This window comes from Poecilia reticulata, chromosome 22 (genome assembly GCF_904066995.2).
Source record: "Poecilia reticulata chromosome 22, P_reticulata-male-v2, whole genome shotgun sequence".
Lineage (NCBI taxonomy): Eukaryota > Metazoa > Chordata > Actinopteri > Cyprinodontiformes > Poeciliidae > Poecilia > Poecilia reticulata.
Genome location: NC_088851.1, coordinates 6,018,098 through 6,039,951, shown reverse-complemented (window position 1 = coordinate 6,039,951; position 21,854 = coordinate 6,018,098). Strand labels below are relative to the sequence as shown.

At 38.2% G+C, this 21,854-nt stretch overlaps 1 protein-coding gene and 3 gene segments (V, D, J or C); all 4 read left to right on the top strand.

The window, feature by feature from the left end:
- The first annotated feature begins 2,177 nt into the window (after window positions 1-2,177).
- LOC145549967 (T cell receptor beta variable 29-1-like) lies at window positions 2,178-4,744 on the top strand. The segment is given in 2 exon segments: window positions 2,178-2,960; window positions 3,521-4,744. Coding segments are annotated over 2 exon segments (387 nt in total).
- Window positions 4,745-4,986: 242 nt separating this feature from the next.
- LOC145549969 (T cell receptor beta variable 29-1-like) lies at window positions 4,987-7,076 on the top strand. The segment is given in 2 exon segments: window positions 4,987-6,306; window positions 6,401-7,076. Coding segments are annotated over 2 exon segments (378 nt in total).
- On the top strand, window positions 7,073-10,172 carry LOC145549968 (T cell receptor beta variable 29-1-like). The segment is given in 2 exon segments: window positions 7,073-7,711; window positions 7,796-10,172. Coding segments are annotated over 2 exon segments (378 nt in total).
- Window positions 10,173-18,507: 8,335 nt separating this feature from the next.
- LOC145549970 (uncharacterized) lies at window positions 18,508-21,460 on the top strand. The gene is made up of 4 exons (XM_081603025.1): window positions 18,508-18,781; window positions 18,885-20,127; window positions 20,254-20,513; window positions 20,629-21,460. Exons 2-4 carry the CDS (start codon window positions 20,082-20,084, stop codon window positions 20,647-20,649), a joined length of 327 nt encoding a protein of 108 aa, XP_081459151.1. The 5' UTR covers window positions 18,508-18,781; window positions 18,885-20,081; the 3' UTR covers window positions 20,650-21,460.
- The last annotated feature ends 394 nt before the right edge of the window (window positions 21,461-21,854 follow it).

The window sequence follows — 21,854 nt, the reverse complement described above, 5'->3', positions numbered from 1 at the left end:
TTGAGGGAAGCTCCGTTTATTTTTTCGGTCTCGAAAGAACCTGCTCAGAAACAAAACAAACAAAAAAAAGAAAGAAGAAGAAGGAATGTTTATAGTGATGGCATTTTTATTGCACTATTTACCTTCTTTATATAAAAAAATACAGAAAGATAAAATAAGAACTTCAATTTAGTGCAAAATTCTTCGTTTTGTTTCATTTATCTGAAAATCATGTTTTTATTCACCCAGTCAGACAAACAGGAAACGGCAACTGTGAAGCAAAAACAGCCTGAGTGTTGATGACATCTGTGTTTGGATCATATTTCTGCTTCTCCTTGTAAAAAAATTAAGAAATAAAGGATGTACACAGATAAATTCCAAGAGTTTTTTTATTATTCTGATGTTAGTTGTCATAAATACTGAAGTAAAAAAGTTCTTATTTAATGTCACAACTTGGAAATATAATTGGTGTAAAACAGCTGTTGCTAAAATTCCTGACTGGTGGCTTTGTAAGAACTAAGTTATACATTTAAACTAAAATTGTCTTAATGTTTTCTGAACAGACTGCTGTAGATTTTGTTCTAAATCTACTTATCTGGTTAAATAAATGTTAAACAAAGTCAATAAAAAAAAACAAATTGATTTAGTCATTTTATTTATCAAAACCGAGGAGCTGGTAGTTACAGACGGAATATAAAATAACTATTTTTTTTTTTATGTCAGAGTTTTCAGTCGATTATCACCAACACACTCACAGCTGTTTGTAAAAAGTGAAGAAATCTTCAGGGTGGCCAAAGACAACAAGTCAGACAAAACCCTCAGTTTTTGCTCATTTTGCAATTTAAAACTATCTGTGAGAAACAATGTTATAATAGTAGATGTTCAAGAGACTGTTGGGAAGTTTGTCGCCATTTCTCAGCCGAACCAACATTCCCTTTGTGACGTTAGCAGAAGCTGCTAACGTAGCTGAGAGAACATCCTGTTAGCTGTAGCTCAGCAGTTCGTACCGAGATGGTTCACGCCCAGGACGGAGGGAACAGGATGTCGTTACCAGCAGCTTTTATCCACCGTTCATGTTTGAGTTGTGACATGAACGTTGATCAAACTGCATCGGACCGTCTGGACATTAACAGTTTCAGTTCATGTCGTTTAAAACAGCTGAAATTAGCTAAACCTGAGGCATCTGTTTGACTTACTGTCGGCACTAAAACCAACCAAATATGACATCTGTGTGTCAAAATAGTTCTGATCAGAATCTTACTTTATATGAAAAAAATATCTACTCCTTTAAAAAGATGCACATAAAAGCTGCTTCTGTTAATTATTAAACAAATATGGAGATTCATGGTTTACTGCCCAACCGTCCCTCTCAGCATTGTTGGGTTTTCAAATGAAGCCGTTTTCATCTCCCTGCTCCAGCTGGATGTCAGGCTTTCATATTTATATGATTTAAACAGAAAGACATGAATTAATAATCACATTTTCAAGTTGATCGGAGGGTCGAAAACTTTTACAGTATGTTAAGTAATAAAAATGCAGGATTTTGAATAAACCAACAAAAATAAAAAAGACCCAATTGTATTAAAATCAAAGGTGGGTGTTTTTGGAAACATTTTCCCTATAAGATTAAAGTAGCTTAATAATACATAAGATAATTTTAGTTTTTGTTTGGGTTTTTTACACATCTTTACCTTGGCTACCAATAAGTTTAGGGACACAGTCATTTCAACCAGCAGTTGGAAACATTTGTCATGTTTAGCGACCCCTTGTGGTGAAAACTGTGTGTTGCACCACATTATCAAACTTCAAATCAGCTCAATTTTTAAACCAAAAAAATGAGAGTGAGTTGAGACATAAACAGCATTAATGGCTGTTAACCACACATAATGGTTTTATTTAATATAGCTATATTTAAAAAAAAACTAATCGTAGATATTGCTAATATGAATTTTGCGTATACACATAGGAATGGTAGAATTTAATAACTTTAATTTAATGAATTTAATTACTTGCCCACAACTGCACATAATAGTAGATCAACCCATTTTCCAGTCTCGTATAAGTCTGTTTAAAAGGGCTTTAAGATAAAATTACAACTTTCTGAATTTTAAATCCATTCTGGTTTGTTATTACTGTATTTCAATTATGACCTAAAGTAAAATCTGAAATCATAAAATCCACATGTTCATGTTCTGACCAATAGATGGTGAAATGTATCAACAGGAATCTCGATCGTGTTAATATTGGGAGCAGTTTGAAGCGCTGTCAAACAGACAAAAAAATAAATAAAAATCATGTTCAGAAGCAGGTAAGTGCGCCACCTGCTGGCTGGACCGGGAATTCAGCTCTCAATCAGAGCTAAAAATCTCTGAACTTGGATTGGTTTTTTTTAAGAAACTTTTCTAGATATAAAAAGTAACATGGTAGACTTTACTGCACCTGAATATATGTAACCTCTGCCTAAATAATATGCAATCCAGTCGTTATTGTTGTCAAACTTAATGCCGTTGTGATCTGGAAAGAAAAATATGTGTAATATTCTGATTTTGAAAAATCTGAACATTTTGAGGTGAAAATATTACATCTGAAATAAATATAACCTGAGTACTTTGGTGATCAAACAAGTCATAGTGGTTTTTTTCCACATGTTGCATGTGAAACATGTTAGTTGAACTGTAGAGGGCTCTACAGTACAATAGACAAATAAATGGCAGATTAAAACACACACACACACACACACACACACACACACACACACACACACACACACACACACACACACACACACACACACACACAGACACACACACACAGACACACACACACAGACACACACACAATTCTGTCATACAGTGAACGTCACATGTCTCTCCCACCTGCAGCTCATAAGTACTGAACACTCTGATCACCATGAAACATGGAATCTGTCAGACTGAAACACAGTTTCTTCATGTTATCAGTCCTTCTGCTCTGGCTATCAGGTAAATAAAAATCATCCATTAAATTTGCTTTTAATGTTGGATCAGAGCTCCATGTTTATGCTTTGTTAGGTCAATTTTTATCTAAAAAATGGTAGAAGAAAAACAAGAAAAAAATGTTTACCATGGCATATTAGGGCCATTTTAGATTGGCAGAGTAAATATCTGTCACAAAAAACAAAACAAAACAAAAAAAAAACTCTGAAATGTTGAAATTAAGCTCAGATTTTAATATATGTATACAAAAAACTTGAAAATCTCTGAGATTCAAAAAATCTGAAATTTTGAGATTAATCTCTGAAATTTTCTAGAAAAAAAAAGGAAGTTTTGCATTTCCAAAAGTCAAACATCTTTGGCTTTTGGAAATTTCCTGAGTTTCAAAAGTTGATTTTTTTTTTTTACTTTTCAAACAGAAAAATTCCAAGTTTTTTTCTGGATCATTTTTGAGATCACAAACTTTTTTTTTTTTTTTTTTTTTGAGAGAAATTTACTAATCCTCTCTGTCCATCTACAATGGCCCTAATGGGCCACCATAACACTCATATTGACGTCCCATAATTTAGACCCAGGCTGTCCTGCTAGCGGCGAGCCGGTGACCCAGACTCCCACGCTGTGGACAAATCAGAATGCCAACGCCACGATGCAGTGCAGCCACACGAAGGGCAGCACGTACCGCCTGATGTACTGGTACCAGCAGCTGCCGGGTCAGAACATGAAGCTAATCGTTTTCACCACGGCGTACAGCACACCCGATTACGACCCGGGCTTCACGGAGGAGAAGTTTCTGGCACAGAAGAAGAATGCGGAGACGGGATCTCTGACGGTGAAGAAGGTGAAGCCTGAAGACAGTGGAGTGTATTTCTGTTCTGTCAGTGAGACACAGTGATGCAGACGATTAAAGGAGCTGAACAAAAACCCAGCTGAAGCACAGGGAATGGAAAATATTGTTTTGAGCTAACTGTAGAGGGCGCTAAAGACCACGCTACACATCACTAATACCTTCTAGGTAACTGACTAAAATGGGATTATTTTGACTGTATTTTTCTCTATATGCTATCAAATATACATTACTGTATACATATATTACTGCCAATAAAATACAGCAATCCAAAGTGACAAATGTGACCAAGTTAATCAGGTATGAATGCTTTTGCAAGACTGTAATCCGTGCTTTCTTTTTTCAGATTTTGCTTTATTTGGTTGCTGGAGTTGTTTCTTTCTTTTTAAGAATGAAATCCATAAAAAAAAAAAATAATGGCGGCCAACAAAAGTTGCATCATGGGAAAAAAAAGAAAAAAGAACTTTCAGGATGTAATGGGCTAATAAGCATGTTTTGTGTTTTTATTTTATTATCATGAAACTTTTTCTAGTTTTTTTTTCACTTATTACAAAATACACAGAGACTATATTATGTATTAAACAATATGGAGGTGGCTCGAATCAAATGTTGCTATGACGATCCCATTTAGTGTCTCCTCCCCTCTGATTTGATCCTCCAACATGAGTTCAGCTCATCAGTCGCAGCCCAGACAAATAGGAAGATAAAAACATGATCAGCATCATCATCTCTCTGCTGCTGCTCTGCTTCTGGGGTACAGCGCTTTATTTCCTTGCCGTTGTATAAATCAAATTCATATCTTTGTCCAACTATTCTTAATTGAATCTTTTTCTTAATCCAGATGCGTCTCTGAGCAAAGACGTACATCAGGATCCTCCATGGACGCTTCAAGTTCCTCAGAGTTCTGCAACAATCAGCTGCAGCTATTCAGTCATCGGATACAACCAGATTCTATGGTACAAAAACCCAACCAGCGACTCCACCCTCGAGTTAATTGGTTATATTTACTACACCAGAGTAACTCTTGAGAATGAATTCAAAGATCGTTTCAATATAAGTGGAGACGGCACGAAGAATCTGAGCTCCGTGTGGATAAACTGCAGCCAGAAGACGGCAGCATGTATTACTGTGCAGCTGGTCGACACAGTGGCTCAGTTTGTGCCTGTCTGCTACAAAAACCCTCTGTGATGATCCAGCAAATAGACACGCACCGAAGAGGAACACAGCTGCAGCAGAGAGCAGTGAAATACAGCAGCAAATCAAAGATGAAAGCAAAAAAAAAAAAAAAAAGAAACCCTTCTTCCTGTGCCAACTGTCAGGGCAGGAAGTCGGTCCGGTAGATGTAATAATCCTGGTCCTGTTCAATCCTAAGCAAAGTGAAGCTCAGAGCTGCATGAAGAATTAAGTTTAAAAACTGACACTGCTGGTTGGCTGAGTATCATCACACAAATATGATAATCGCTTTTTGCCACGAGTAAGAAATAGGGGCTAACATTTATCATATATCGTTTATCATTTATCGTGATAATAATCTGGATTCATCGTTGTTATGATGAATTCCAATTAATGTTTAAACCCCCGAAGTTGCCGGGATTGTTAGTTTCAAGTTTTTCTTCACTGTTTACTCAACAAGAGTATCATTACAGATCATTCATTTTGAAAATATGATTAAACGTCGATGCTGTGATACAAATCACACTTCTTTGCGCGATAAGGAAGAGTTTTCACTTCAAATTCAAATACATTTGCCGTGTGTACACCAGGGGGAGCTCCTGTCCCATTTTTATGCCAGAACTTTGTCAAATACAGTCATGTTCCAAAATTCTGAATAAAGGTCCCGATGAGTTTCGCTCGTTAGATTAAAGTATATTTTCAAGCATATTTTTCAGTAAGTCTGCATTTCTGTTTACAAAACTTGCTGGTCTGATGAAATATTCTAAGGATAAATGTTGTCTTTTCATTAACTGTTGGGGAAAAAAAAGAATCATCATTATTAAGAGAATTAAAATTCTAAAAAATAAGTTTTTTGTCTAATTTATACAATGTTTTTCATTTGGTCTTTATAACTTTATAATTGTGTGTTTTTATTCTGTAAAGCACTTTGAACTGGCTTGCTGCTGAAATGTTCTATACAATTGAAGAGAACTGATCACGAAGTTAAGAAATAAATGAACTTTTAAATTATTTCTTGAACGAGTCAGTGTACTAAAAACTGGAAATGGCCTGAAACTTGCAGTTTGAGGTTCGCAGCAAACAACCTGCAAGCAGAATATAAAGAAAATGTTATATTTCTGTCTAGTGAGTGAAAACGGTGACGCAGACAGACGGAGCAGCTGAACATGAACCTCTGCTCACTGTCCACCTCGGCTCCAACCACACAGTGACAGTAACCAGACCCTCCCATCTCTAGTGATGTCAGAGCTCCATCACTCTGAGTTCAGTCGGCTCACAACACAGTCATGATCCCAGCTGCCGTCATAAAGCTCTCTGCAGCTCTGCTCTGGCTTGGAGGTACGTCACGGACTTTACGTCCATCATTATGTTGCTACTTGTCTCGACTTTTGTTGGATTTTCTGTAACATGATGCGATATCTGACCACTGCAGGTCCAACAGACGGCAGTGATGTCACTCAGACTCCTGTGCTGTGGGCCAAACAGAGTCAGTCTGCCACCATCAACTGCAGACAAAATATAGATGTTAATCATAACCAGATGTACTGGTACCAGCAGCTGCCGGGTCAGAACATGAAGCAAATAGTTTTCACCACATCGTACAGCGCTGCACAGTATGAAGAAGGCTTCAGCAAGGAGAAGTTTGAAGCAGAGAAGAAAGACGCTTACAACGGATCTCTGACAGTGAAGCAGCTGCAGCCTGAAGACAGTGGAGAGTATTTCTGTTCCGTCAGTAAACACAGTGATGCAGCCGATTGAAGAGCTGCACAAAAACCCCAGAGACAGTGAAAGAAAACGTATTTGTTTTAACCTGTAGATGGAGCTAAAGAGCAGAGTAGACGGTTTATATTATATACACACATGTACATCTGAAAATCTTTAACATGTTTCCATCTATTTAAAAAAAACTAATAAAAAAGGTTTAATGTGATGTATGTTAATTAATATTTCTGATTAAAAATTTACTTCAAACACACTTAATAGCCACAATGATAGCAGTTTTCAAAGAACGTGCCTGGCATCTTGATACGAGTTCTGTTTGATTGTATATTTGTGGTTTGGTATTAGCATCATTTCCGTTCAAGTTTGTGTGTGTGTGTGTGTGTGCGTGCGTGCGTGTGTGTGTGCGTGTTTGGTCAAACTTTAAATAGTTTAATGGATATTCAGACTCTGAAATACATTTTAATTGTGCAATTTTACACATGCACACAACACCGAATGCAAAAAGATAATATTTTTACATGCTATCTGTAGCTACGCTGCTGCGGTAGAATAATTCCGTTAACTAAGTAACACCTACATCTTTCATTAGTTTAGTGTGGTGCGCCACAGCAAAGAGGAAAATAACGCAGAAAACCCGTCGAACAACTCAGAACCATTTTTTTCCCTCACTTTGTGTTGGCAAAGCTTCATGCAAATCACAGCAGTTTAATACAATCATATGGAACCAGAAGAAGAAGAAGAAAAAGAAGAAGGGCTCTTTTTGAGGATCTGTGACAGGAGGCAGAGATAAAAGATAACATTTCTGTCTAGTGAGTGAAAACGGTGACGCAAACAGCTGAGCAGCTGAACATGAACCTCTGCTCACTGTCCACCTCGGCTCCAACCACACAGTGACAGTAACCAGACCCTCCCATCTCTAGTGATGTCAGAGCTCCATCACTCTGAGTTCAGTCGGCTCACAACACAGTCATGATCCCAGCTGCCGTCATAAAGCTCTCTGCAGCTCTGCTCTGGCTTGGAGGTACGTCACAAACTTTATGTCCATCATTATGTTTCGACTTTTGTTGGATTTTCTGTAACATGATGCGATATCTGACCACTGCAGGTCCAACAGACGGCAGTGATGTCACTCAGACTCCTGTGCTGTGGGCTAAACAGAGTCAGTCTGCCACCATCAACTGCACGCACTCTAAAAATTTTGATTTTGACCAGATGTACTGGTACCAGCAGCTGCCGGGTCAGAACATGAAGCAAATAGTTTTCACTAGAGCGTACAGCGCTGCACAGTATGAAGAAGGCTTCAGCAAGGAGAAGTTTGAAGCAGAGAAGAAAGACGCTTACAACGGATCTCTGACAGTGAAGCAGCTGCAGCCTGAAGACAGTGGAGAGTATTTCTGTTCTGTCAGTAAACACAGTGATGCAGCCGATTGAAGAGCTGCACAAAAACCCCAGACAGTGAAAGAAAACGTATTTGTTTTAACCTGTAGATGGAGCTAAAGAGCAGAGTAGACGGTTTATATTATATACACATATAATAGTCTTTAAAATCGAGCTATTTCATCAATAAAAAAAAATAGATACATGGAGAACAATAAATCTACATACTGATACAACAAAATGTTGGAATTGAATCAATAAATCAGTTCTGTTGGGGTGATATTTGAGTATAGATTATTACCTTTAAAAGCACAAACAATATATTTAAAAGTAATATAAATAGTAATTAAATTACTTGAAATACAACCAAACTAAAATAATGAAATTCGGAATAATTATTAGAATTGTTTTTCTTATCTGGATATGATTTCAGTTTTTTTTTATTTAGTTCCACTTTGGTTTAACTTTCACATAAAAATAGAAAATATGCCTTTTTTTTTTTTTTTTACGTTTTTCTGTTATTCTATTAAATTGGTTCCAAACACGTCTTGTGTTTTGTGTCACACATTTTGTTTTAAACAAACCATTTCAGTTCTTTTGAAATTCGTCCACTTACATAGAAACAGGTTTGGATCGGAACATTTTCTGAAAGACCCAGCCAGTTCAACGGACATGAAGAAATGTTTGTTGTTGGCATGACGTTCATTTTTTATGATAAATAAAAAATGGACACTGTATAAATGCATGTAACCAGGATGTGAGGTGAACTTGATGTTTGTACAGTGAGCTCAGTTCGTGTCTCCTCCCCTCTCGGTTTAACCTCTAATATGAGTTCAGCTCGTCAGTCACTGAAGAGACGAAGAGGAAGATAAAGACATCATGATCATCATCATCACTCTGCTGCTGCTGCTCTGCTTCTCTGGTGGGTTTGATTCTAAATTTAGTCAAATTTAAGGAACCTTCTCTTTTGTCTAATTTTAACCCATTCTTTATTTCATTGCAGAACTGTCACTGAGCAAGGAGGTGCATCAGCATCCACCATCAATACTAGGAAGTCCTCAGAGTCCTTCAACAATCAGCTGCAGCCATTCAATAAGTGGATATGATACTACACTGTGGTACCAGATGCCGATTAATGGCTCTGCTCTTAAATTAATTGGTTATATTCTATATACCAATCCAGTCCTGGAGAAGGAATTCGAAAAACGCTTCAGAATAGGTGGAGACGGATCAAAGAAATCTGAGCTTGAACTGCCGAAACTGCAGCCAGAAGACAGCAGCATGTATTACTGTGCAGCTAGTAGACACAGTGACTCAGTTTGTGTCTTCCTGCTACAAAAACCCTCTGTGATAATCCAGCACACAAACACACACTGAGGAGGAACACAGCTGCAGCAGAGAGCAGTGAAATACAGCAGGAAATCATCAGATATCAGCATTAAACTGTCTCTACCAGTGGCGACCCCAGGAGGAGCTCAGGAGGGGCCCATGGCCCCTCTAGAAAAATGTTGAACCCTCAACAGAACCATGTTCAGGATGTAGAAAGGCATATTTAGACATTTTCTTCAATCAAGATGTAAATGTAAAACCCAATAAATAAATACAAGCTTTTAACATTCTAAAGTTAAATTTAAAATGTCTTAAGATACATTAAATAATTAGTTTAATTAAATGTATTTATTTTAATTGTTTTTAGCTGTGCTCCCTAAAATATTAATTTTATTAAGAGGGATCACCCCTGTCCACTCCCTCCTACAGGAAATCGATGTCTTGTTGATTATGACCCCACATGATGTCGACCCCGCCTCCTCCTTTTCATGTACACAGCTTTACTCAGTCTGGCAGCATCACTGTAGCTTTGGATTCATCTGTACCAGGATCATGTTCAAACTCTTCATTGTTTTGGTTTCTCTGCTCTTCTGCTCTACAGGTACATGCAACTCATGAATCGCTGTTTATTGTAGATTCTCTGCTCTGAATGTGTTTTTTATTTTTTTTCAGCAGACCCATCAAAAAACAGCGTCCACCAGACTCCAGCTGCGTTGATTAAAGAACAAGGAGAATCAGTCCAGATAAACTGCAGTCATTCAAACACCAACTTCTACATGATCCAGTGGTACAAACAGCCTTCTGGGAAAACCGTCATGACTCTCCTAGGTTACGCTCGTTATACTTCACAAACTGTTGAAAATCAGTTTCAAAACTTTTACAATGTGACCGGTAGCGGCCAGAGTCTGTCGTCTCTTGTCATTCCAAAGCTGAGGCAGTCTGAGGACAATGCCGTGTATTTCTGTGCTGCCAGTGATGCACAGTGCTGCATGAAGCCTCAGGCTACAACAAAAACCCTCACAGATACCAGAGGAGCCATCATTCACCTGCTGATGGCAGCAAGAGATACAGGAAAACCTCAGAGGAGGGACTGATCACCCAGCTGTGGAGCTATACGTCCACTAGGAGGCAGTGTTTCTCAAAAAATGCTCTCACACAGAAGCAGTTCAAATCCCAGCATGAAGTTTTCCTGCATGAACAATTTGTCTCCAAATTTACCTTAGAGTGTGTGTGTGCATTCGGTTATTCTGTGTTATCCTGTCTTGCATCCCAACTCCTGGAGATTGGCACCAGCTCCCCTTCTGACCTTCAAGGATATTTGGGGTAAAATAATGGATGGATGGATTATAAAATAATATACAAAAGAAAAATTCATCAGTTTTAAGATATCTGTTGAGCTGCTGGGCACAATTTCACAATTGTTTTTTGTGATTTTCTTTTTTCGCAATCAAAATTACTGGTTTTGTGCAGCTACTTTGAAATATTTGCAAGTAATTTTGTGATATTTGTGCTCATATGTGACAGTAAATGTGAATTTTTGTGACTCGCCTCATGGATCACGGACTGCAACATGACTTCGAGTGAGACTGAGGCAGCAGCATAGGAGAAGTAAGAAACACTGCCACCTTCAGGTGGGAGTAGACATCACATAAACCCAACGTTTTTGAAAATGTTTGAGGGATATTTGCAACAAATAATAAATCAGTGATTCTTGAGAATAGGGACAAAACAAGTCCTATGGATAAAGCACAAAATTTGAGTAAAATATACACAAAATATATTTTTTTCAAATATCTGACTAAACTAACCTGGGTCATGTGAGCACAACAATGTATATTTTCCAGGTATTTGCTGAATATTTTTTTTTATTTTAAACATTGTAGTCGGTGGATGATGCCTGTAAAAGCCCTTGTCCAGGAGCAGAACTCAACACATTGTAATAGTTTTAAACAATTAAAGAAATACTAAAATTATATATTATGATAATTAAGTATACGTAGTCATATAAATAATTACAAAAGTATCAATAAATTGAATTAAAAATAATTTGTATATATTTTCCAACTCTATTGAAATTTGTCCCTAATTTTTGGCAACACCGTCAGACATGAAAAGAATGTAAAAAAAATCAGGCATTATTGGGGGCACCAGAACTTCTGAGGACCCCATGACCACTTCCCTTCTCTTCCTTTTCTAAGAGGGCTAGTTAGCTCTAGTTAGCTTATGTTATTCTTTAGTTTTTTCTTCTCTTTATTCCTAAATTGTTTGTCACAACCATAATGTGCCAACACCATAACTGTCAATTTACAAAACTTTGATAAAATTTTGTGAAATAAAAGCTTAATTTTGGTATATTATGAAGATTTCATGGACCTGATGAGCTACAATATGTCTTCCTTCAGAATAACATCATATAAATTGAGGTAGTTTGGCTTTTTGTCAACTCCATCAGAGTTTTTCTGACTCTTTCAGTGAAATTGTTGTCAAATCTCACTTAAATGTGCAATTAATTCATTTTAATGTATTTTACATAAATTGCATTACTTCACATGTATCACTTTTTTTGATTTTACTCACTTGTTTGTCACCACCTTCAGTTCTGCGTCAACTCCGACATGAAGTGTCAACTCCGTCAGATGGACTTTTTGTTGTTCCATCCATCCATCCATTTTCTTGCACCCTTGTCCCTTAGTGGAGTCGGGAGGGTTGCTGGTGCCTATCTCCAGCTAACGTTTTGGGTGAGAGGTGGGGTCACCCTGGACAGGTAGCCAGTCTGTCGCAGGGCAACACAGAGACACACAGGACACACATCCATGCACACACATACTCACACTCACATTCACACCTAGGGGCAATCTGGAGAGGCCAACTAACCTGACAGTCATGTTTTTGGACTGTGGGAGGAAACCGGACTACCCGGAGAAAACCCATGCATGCACAGGGAGAACATGCAAACTCCATGCAGAAAGACCCCAGGCCGGAAATCAAACCCAGAACCTTCTTGCTACAAGGCAACAGCTCTACCACTGTGCAGCCCACTTTTTGTTGTTTTTGTTTTAAATAATATTTGTTTCTTGAGAAGCATTTGTCTGTAAAATGAGTAAAACTATCACTAATAGGGTCATTAAAAATGATTTCTTATTTATTTTTGTCAGATGGTGATGACAAAGTTCTGGGTCAGGTCGATTAAAAATGTTTTTTTTTTTTTTTAATGTTGCAACTGGGAGCCTGTACCTTAGTATCTTTACATTTCCAAAACATTATTTGTCATATTTGCATACATAGAGAAATAACAAAAAAAATCATGGGAAAATTAAAAATCATGGGAAAATTAAAACCCATTTTGTCCCTTTTCTCAAGAATCACTGAAATATATGTGGGGATCTGCAGAAATTTACTAAAAATTAACAATCGCAAAATCATCAAGAACTGGAGGGACTGTTTATTGCGTTTCTAAAGATGCATCAAAAAGGCAGAAGACGTTAAATAAGACATCTACAGAATTTTGGGGGGAATTAATTGATTCATCATCAGAATAATCGATTACTAAAATAATCATGGCTGCACCCAAAACTCGTTCCCTCCCAGTGGGCGGAGTCACATCATGCAGTTACTCTCAGATCTCACACAGGTTCAGTCTGAGAACATGACTCCCCTCAGACACAGCTTGTTTCTTTTTGCTCTCTGGATTAAAGGTTGGTTCCTGTAACATCAGAATCTGTCGCTGATTAAACTGCTGAGAATTTCAACTGATTCAATTTGTGTTTTTATATGTGCAGGTCTAACAAATGGCATTGTGGTCACTCAGACTCCTCTGCTGTGGGTCCACCAGAGTCAGTCCACCACCATGACCTGCAGTCACACAGATATTTCTTCCTTCCAGATGTACTGGTACCAGCAGCTGCCGGGTCAGAACATGAAGCTAATAGTTTTTACAACAACTTCTCCTCCATTCCAGTACGAAGAAGGCTTCAGTGAGGAGAAGTTTCCAGCAGACAGGAAGGATGCTATGAGTGGATCTCTGACAGTGAAGCAGCTGCAGCCTGAAGACAGTGGAGTGTATTTCTGTTCTGTCAGTAAACACAGTGATGCAGCCGATTGAAGAGCTGCACAAAAACCCAGCTGCTGGAGACACAGTGAAGTTACACTGGATCATCAGCAGGGGGAGCTCTCAATTCAAACTCTGCAGCATCTCAACACATTTACAAAGTGCTCAGTATTTAATCTTCTTTCTTCTTTAAATATTCTCCAAAATGTGGAAAAACATTGTTTTTGACAGCAAAAGTGATTATTTAAAAAAAAATGTAAAAAAAAAAAATTAATAAGTGAAATGTTGTCTTTTTGTGTTGTTCAGTCAGATAATGGCATTTTTTGGGTCTGTGTTTCAACAATTAGTGATTAATTAACCACTAAATTACAAATATTTCAGTAATTGATTAATCACGATTAATTCAATTTCTCGTTTCCACCCTAAACTACATGCTTATGAAATGACTCTGGTTTGTGTCTCCTCCCTCTCATAGTTGATCCTCTAACATGAGTTCAACTCATCAGTCTCTGCAGAGACAGAGAGGAAGATAAAGACATGATCAGCATCATCACTCTGCTGCTGCTGCTCTGCTTCTCATGTAGGTCAAACACTATTCCAGCTACAGGATTAAATCTTTGCTAATATTTATTAATGTAGCTGTTTTTTTCCCCTCAAGACAGATCTTTCATTGAGTAAGGATGTGCATCAGGATCCACCATCGATGTTATCAAGTCTTCAGAGTCCTGCAACAATCAGCTGCAGTCATTCAATCAGTGGATATTATGTGATTCTGTGGTACCAAAAGCCAATTGGTGGATCTGCTCTAAAATTAATTGGTTATATTGCAAACACAAGCCCAACACTGGAGAAGGAATTCGAAGATCACTTCAAAATAAGTGGAGACGGATCAAAGAAATCTGAGCTCGAACTGCCGAAACTGCAGCCAGAAGACAGCAGCATGTATTACTGTGCAGCTAGTAGACACAGTGACTCAGTTTGTGTCTTCCTGCTACAAAAACCCTCTGTGATAATCCAGCACACAAACACACACTGAGGAGGAACACAGCTGCAGCAGAGAGCAGTGAAATACAGCAGGAAATCTTCAGATATCAGCATTAAACTGTCTCTACCAGTGGCGACCCCAAGAGGAGGTCAGGAGGGGTCCATGGCCCCTCTAGAAAAATGTTACCCTTCCAAAAGAATCATGTTCTGGTCATAGAAAGGCATATTTAGGCATCAAAAAAGGCTTAAGAATTTATCGATTAATCATCAGAATAATTGATTACTAAAATAATCATGGCTGCACCCATAACTCGTTCCCTCCCAGTGGGCGGAGTCACATCATGCAGTTACTCTCAGATCTCACACACGTTCAGTCTGAGAACATGACTCCCCTCAGACACAGCTTGTTTCTTTTTGCTTTCTGGATTAAAGGTTGGTTCCTGTAACATCAGAATCTTTTGCTGATTAAACTCCTGAGAATTTCAACTGATTCAATTTGTGTTTTTATATGTGCAGGTCTAACAAATGGCATTGTGGTCACTCAGACTCCTCTGCTGTGGGTCCACCAGAGTCAGTCCACCACCATGAGCTGCAGTCACACAGACGCTACGTACTACCAGATGTACTGGTACCAGCAGCTGCCGGGTCAGAACATGAAGCTAATAGTTTTTACAACAACTTCTCCTCCATTCCAGTACGCAGAAGGCTTCAGTGAGGAGAAGTTTCCAGCAGACAGGAAGGATGCTATGAGTGGATCTCTGACAGTGAAGCAGCTGCAGCCTGAAGACAGTGGAGTGTATTTCTGTTCTGTCAGTAAACACAGTGATGCAGCCAATTGAAGAGCTGCACAAAAACCCAGCTGCTGGAGGCACAGTGAAGTTACACTGGATCATCAGCAGGGGGAGCTCTCAATTCAAACTCTTAACACGTTTACAAAGTTTACAAAGTGTTCAATCTTTTTTAAATATTCTCCAAAAAGGACAAAGAAAACAACAACAGAGAAAAACAGCTTCTTTTTGACAGTAACAGTGATTTTATTTTTTATTTATTGATTTTATTTGTTGGTGAAATATTGTATAAGAACAATCCTGGCCAGGTTAAGTATCAAAGTCATAATTCAAAATATACAACAGCAACTCACAAAAAATGCAAATACCAGTATGAATTGAAGTACATTAGAGATGCAGCAATATATATTTTTAATAATCATTTATTCTGATCATCAATGGATTAATTGGTCTTAAAGTTTGGAACATTCTGCAGAATTCTCATTCAAGCACTAAAGTTGCTTTTACACAATGTCAGAAATACATTAAAATATGCAAAATGCAAAATTCAATTACTTTTTTGAACAATAAAACAAAAGTTTTATTGCTGAAATGCAACAACATAGTGTTCCTTTGCTGTATGCTTCATTATTTGTAATCAAGGCTGCATCTGCACTTCGAAAAATACTGCCTTCTATTCTGTTGACTATTTCTTTAATAATTGACAGATAGCAAAAAGGGCTTAATAGGACATTTATTTATTCATCTTTTAATTTTACAGAACCGTGTTTCGCTAAAAATGCCAACTGAGTAGTTCAATGTATTTACAGACGAAACAGGTCTTACGTCTTAAATGCAAACTCTACCTATTTTTGTACTGTTTTGTTCCAACTACTGCTCTGAGTGAGTTCTTTCAGAATAAATGTTAAACGTTAACCTTTTACTAAAACAGCTGACAAATATTTCAAAAACTAATTAATCACGATTAATTCAATTCCTTGTTTCCACCCTAAACTACATGCTTATGAAATGACTGGTTTGTGTCTCCTCCCTCTCATAGTTGATCCTCTAACATGAGTTCAGCTCATCAGTCTCTGCAGAGACAGAGAGGAAGATAAAGACATGATCATCATCACTCTGCTGCTGCTGCTCTGCTTCTCATGTAGGTTGGACAATTATTACTTGCATTTCAATTACAACTAAATACAATATATGATAATATTTATTAATATAGCTGTTCTTCTCCCCAACACAGATCTTTCACTGAGTAAGGATGTGAATCAAGATCCTCCATCGATGTTATTGAATCCTCAAAATCCTGCAACAATCAGCTGCAGCCATTCAATCAATGATTACTATACAATTCTGTGGTACCAAAAGCCGATTAGTGGCTCTGCTCTTAAATTAATTGGTTATATTCAATATACCAATCCAGTCCTGGAGAAGGAATTCGAAAAACGCTTCAGAATAGGTGGAGACGGATCGAAGAAATCTGAGCTCGAACTGCCGAAACTGCAGCCAGAAGACAGCAGCATGTATTACTGTGCAGCTAGTAGACACAGTGACTCAGTTTGTGTCTTCCTGCTACAAAAACCCTCTGTGATAATCCAGCACACAAACACACACTGAGGAGGAACACAGCTGCAGCAGAGAGCAGTAAACTACAGCAGGAAATCTTCAGATATCAGCATTAAACTGTCTCTACCAGCGGTGACCCCAAGAGGAGGTCAGGGGGGGCCCATGGCCCCTCTAGAAAAATGTTGAACCCTCAACAGAACCATGTTCCAGACGTAGAAAAGCATATTTAGACATTTTCTTCAATCAAACCAAAAATGTAAAACTCAATATATATATATATATATATATATTGATAAACTAAAATAAAAAAATTAATAATATAAATAATCAGTTAAATTGTAATTATGCATTTATTTGTTTCTTATTTATTTGTTTTAGCTGGACATTTTTACTGGTCTGGTCCTTTATATAAATTTTCTGGGGTCACCCCTGTCCACTCCCTCCTACAGGAAATTGATGTCTTGTTGATTATGACCCCACATGATGTCGACCCCGCCTCCTCCTTTTCATGTACACAGCTTTCCTCAGTCTGGCAGCATCACTGTAGCTTTGGATTCATCTGTACCAGGATCATGTTCAAACTCTTCATTGTTTTGGTCTCTCTGCTCTTCTGCTCTACAGGTACATGCAACTCATGAATCGCTGTTTATTGTAGATTCTCTGCTCTGAATGTGTTTTTTATTTTTTTTCAGCAGACCCATCAAAAAACAGCGTTCATCAGACTCCAGCTGCGTTGATTAAAGAACAAGGAGAATCAGTCCAGATAAACTGCAATCATTCAAACACCAACTTTGACATGATCCAGTGGTACAAACAGCCTCCTGGGAAAACCGACATGACTCTCCTTGGTTACGCTCGTTTTGGTTCGCAAACTGTTGAAAATCAGTTTCAAAACTTTTATAACGTGACCGGTAGCGGCCAGAGTCTGTCGTCACTTGTCATTCCAAAGCTGAGGCAGTCTGAGGACAATGCTGTGTATTTCTGTGCTGCCAGTGATGCACAGTGCTGCATGAAGCCTCAGGCTACAACAAAAACCCTCACAGATACCAGAGGAGCCATCATTCACCTGCTGATGGCAGCAAGAGATACAGGAAAACCTCAGAGGAGGGACTGATCACCCAGCTGTGGAGCTATACGTCCACTAGGAGGCAGTGTTTCTCAAAAAATGCTCTCACACAGAGGCAATTATTTTCCTACCTACCATACCAACTTTATTTATAAAGCACTTTAAAATAACCATAGCTGATACAAAGTGCTGTAAATTAAAACACAACATAACAATAAAAATAAATAAATAAATACATAAAACAATAAAAACTCTTACAACTCTTACCTGTTTATAGAGTCGAGCAATACAATTGATTACACAGAATAAACACAGAGTTATTAAATTTATTTGAAAATAACTCAAATAAGTTTGTCAATGTATTTGATATACGGACTAATAAAAAGAAAAACAGAGCACCTCTTTGGATTACAAAACTCAAACCAAAAAACTTAAACTCTCCCCATAAAGCTTTGAAGCAACTTATTCAATTTAATACACATACAGTCACATTTGTTATGATGATGATTTAAAAACCAAACATTTTGCTCTGTGGATTTACTCCATCTTTGAGTTTTGAGTTTGACTCACCATTCAGGACTCAAACAGTGCATTCAACCAGCTAATTATAAAGTGTCTTCTACAATGTGCTACTTCAGATTGGCACATTATAAATGCATACCTTTTTTTTTTTTTACTTTTTATCACACAAAGTTCCAGTAACACTCTCTGAAGTTTGTAACAAAAGTCTGGTTGCAGTTTGCAAACCGCCTCTTAGAAGTACAAAAACATATTTTTTTCAATTATTGTGGATCTGTTGTGACTCCGCCCTCCTACAGGGCGTCTACTTCTTTTGCAGATCAGATTTTTTTTTTTCTGAGACCAGAGGCTCTAAGCACACAGACAACAGCAGAATGATCACAGAACTGTTCATACTTTCTCTCAAAGCTGCACTGGTTTTAGGTAATCATTATTTTTTTACTTCAAAACAATACATTTCTCTGCTACTGTATCTACTTTGGGCATTTCCGTACACCTTATAATTATGTGTTGCTTTTCTCTTAAGGAGCTTCTCTCAACGATCAGGTTCATCAGACTCCGTTTGACATTGTGGCAAAGCGAGGAGGAGAAGCCAGAATCAGATGCTCTCACGAAATCCAGAGCTACAATGTAATCCTGTGGTACAAGAGACTAGAGGACAAACAGCTGCAGCTCCTGGGGTATATGTACATAGACAACAAAAATCCTGAACCTGGAACTGGCGTGAAGATGGAGTTAGAAGGAAATGCAAATACAGGAGAGACCTGTACTTTAGTAATAAAGGAGCTGAATGAGAACAGCAGCGCAGTTTACTACTGTGCTGCTAGTTACCACAGTGCTGAATATCACTGCTGCTCTGTGCAAAAACCTCACATCCTGCTGCACCTGCATGAACTCTCCACTTTCAGTCATTTCATTAGGGAGTATTTTGTCTAAACAGGATGTTGTTATGGAGGCGAAATTTTACGATACTGGACAGAAACTTAGCTTTTGTTTGTTAGAACTGCTTTGGAGTACGACTGGCCAATAAATGTATAATATATAACTCAACAGACAGTGATATCAATAGATAATATGTCTGATAGAACGTTCAATAATTTCACTGAACTCCAATCCAGAACCTCACAGCTTTCTGGAGGATGTAGACAGAGAAAAGGCGTTACACACAGCTTTTATCATAAAAGTTTTATTTAAATGGTCATGTAGAATCCAGAGGGTCAAATAATTTAATAATTATTCGTTTGTATTTATATGACTTCATACATGCATGCATGTCATTTTATTTAAAGATGTTTTTAAAATAAGTCTGTTTTTGTATGTGTTGCATATTCAGACAATATTATACCACAACTGGTTAAAAACACGATTCACTTTTGTGTTAATTCAAGTGAATTGATCAAAAAGTATCTACATTTTACACAGAATTTTGTGGACTTTATGGAAAGAAGATTTAATCGACTACAATGATATTATAAAACTAGACTAATACTGTTGATGACTAAAACTAAATATTTTAGTCAAGAGACAAACACTAGAGGGCAGCATATGGCTACAGACTAAAAGGTGTTCAGTGAGTTGATTGGTTTAGGAAGTGTGATGTCACACATCCTTAAAAAAACACCCGTTTATGTTAGTCATGTAAAGGTTTCATAATTTTAGGAAGAACAGCAGCATGTACGTTAAATAGTAACTTCAGCTGGATTGATCATTCAGAAAACTCAATATGATCGTCATCTTCTGCTTAATGTTCAACATGATTCAAGTTTTAGGTAAAATCACTTTTTGGTTCATTTAAAACCTTGTTTTACATTTCTACTCTTTTAATCATTCTGGATAAAGGAGTGTTTTTACGCTATATTTAGTCTCCGCTCATGACATTTCACATGTTTCAACAGGCTCTTCTCTCAGCGATCTGGTCAATCAGACTCCGGCTGATCTGTTCCAGGAGCCTGGAGGAACCGCCGTCATCACCTGCACACACAACATTGACAGCTACGATGTTATCCTCTGGTACAAACACTCAACAAGCAGCCAGATGCAGCTCCTGGGATATAACGATGTTGTAAACGGATACCCAGAGAAGGATGTTAAGGTGAAAATCAGTGGCAGCGCAAGCAAAGACAAGATCTGCACTCTGACGGTGGAGGATCTGAGCGTGAGCAGCAGCGCCGTTTATTTCTGCGCCGCTAGATACCACAGTGCTTCGTATTAATGCTCCCCAGCACAAAAACCTCCAGTTTAATCTTTTTTGTTGTCATATCTTATTGCAGCTGTTTTGCTTCCTTTCATGAGGTGGCGATGTATCGTCACAGACTGCCTCAGCGCCTAGCAGAAACTGAAGCTCCTCCTTCTTCATGGTGGTTTGATAAAAGGAACATCTGATAAAACACATATCATCCGTCCTCTCAGATTCACTGACAGCACCGTTCAGCCTATTTAAAAGATGGAGACCGTTCTTATTTTGAGCATTTATTTGATTCTGTTTCCAGGCGACGCTACAATCAGTCCAGGTTCTTCTGGCCGGCAGGTCCGTCAGACTCCAGCTGAGATCTACGGCTCAGAGGGAGGAACGGCCAACATCTACTGCTCACACGCAGTTACAGAATACAACCAGATCCTCTGGTACAAGCAGTCGGACAGACAGCTGGTCCTCCTGGGGTACGTCTACTTCGGCGGGACGTTTCCGGTGGACGGGCTGGACATAAAGATGGGTGGAAGCGCCGATAAGGATCAGAACTGCACGTTAACGGTGGAAAGACTCGGCCGGAGCAGCAGCGGGTTTTACTTCTGCGCTGCCGGTCGCCACAGTGACAAAAACAAAAGGCTGCCAGTGCAAAAACTCTCAGAGTCTCTGAGCTCATTGTCTACTAAATAAGGAATTATCTTTGCAATTAACTTCTTATACATTACATGATCAAATGTGGGTTTTCTGAACAGATTGGAAAAGAAAGGCAGAGTTTTGCCAATATTTAAATGCGAAGCAACTGATCTGGCAGACAGATCAGCTGCCAGTCAGGTTTTTCCTGCAGTATTGGGTGTTTTACAGAAGGTTGTAGCCAATAGATTGCTGAGATACTTTGAAATAAACAATAAAACCCTGAACAGTTTGGTTTTGTCCATTGCACAGATTTCTAATTTCTTCTTTACTGAACATAAATCAAATGATCAGCTCCTTCCATGACATAGAGCAGCATCTTACTGGACAAAATAATAATCTCTAGGGGGCGCTGTGACTCCGCCCACAGAACGTGTGTCGATGCTGATTGGAGGTTTTAAAAGAATCATTACCACAGAAACACTGAACACCTTCAGTACCTACAGTCAACATTACAGTCAACCTACAAACAGCAGCATGATGTTAATCCTGCTGGTCTTGATGGTTCAGATCCTTGTTGTGGTTTCAGGTAATCAGTTTTAATACATCAGTCATTTACTCTGCTGTCATTTCATTAGTAGATGTGTTTCTGACTGTTGTATCCTGATGATAAATAATATT

Excerpts from the sequence above, each read along its gene's own strand:
- LOC145549970 (XM_081603025.1), top strand. The coding sequence starts at position 20,082 with ATGATCGTCATCTTCTGCTTAATGTTCAACATGATTCAAGTTTTAG. Across the intron at positions 20,128-20,253 it reads CAACATGATTCAAGTTTTAG|GCTCTTCTCTCAGCGATCTG; the intron begins GTAAAATCACTT and ends ATGTTTCAACAG. Across the intron at positions 20,514-20,628 it reads TGACGGTGGAGGATCTGAGC|CTGTTTTGCTTCCTTTCATG; the intron begins GTGAGCAGCAGC and ends ATCTTATTGCAG.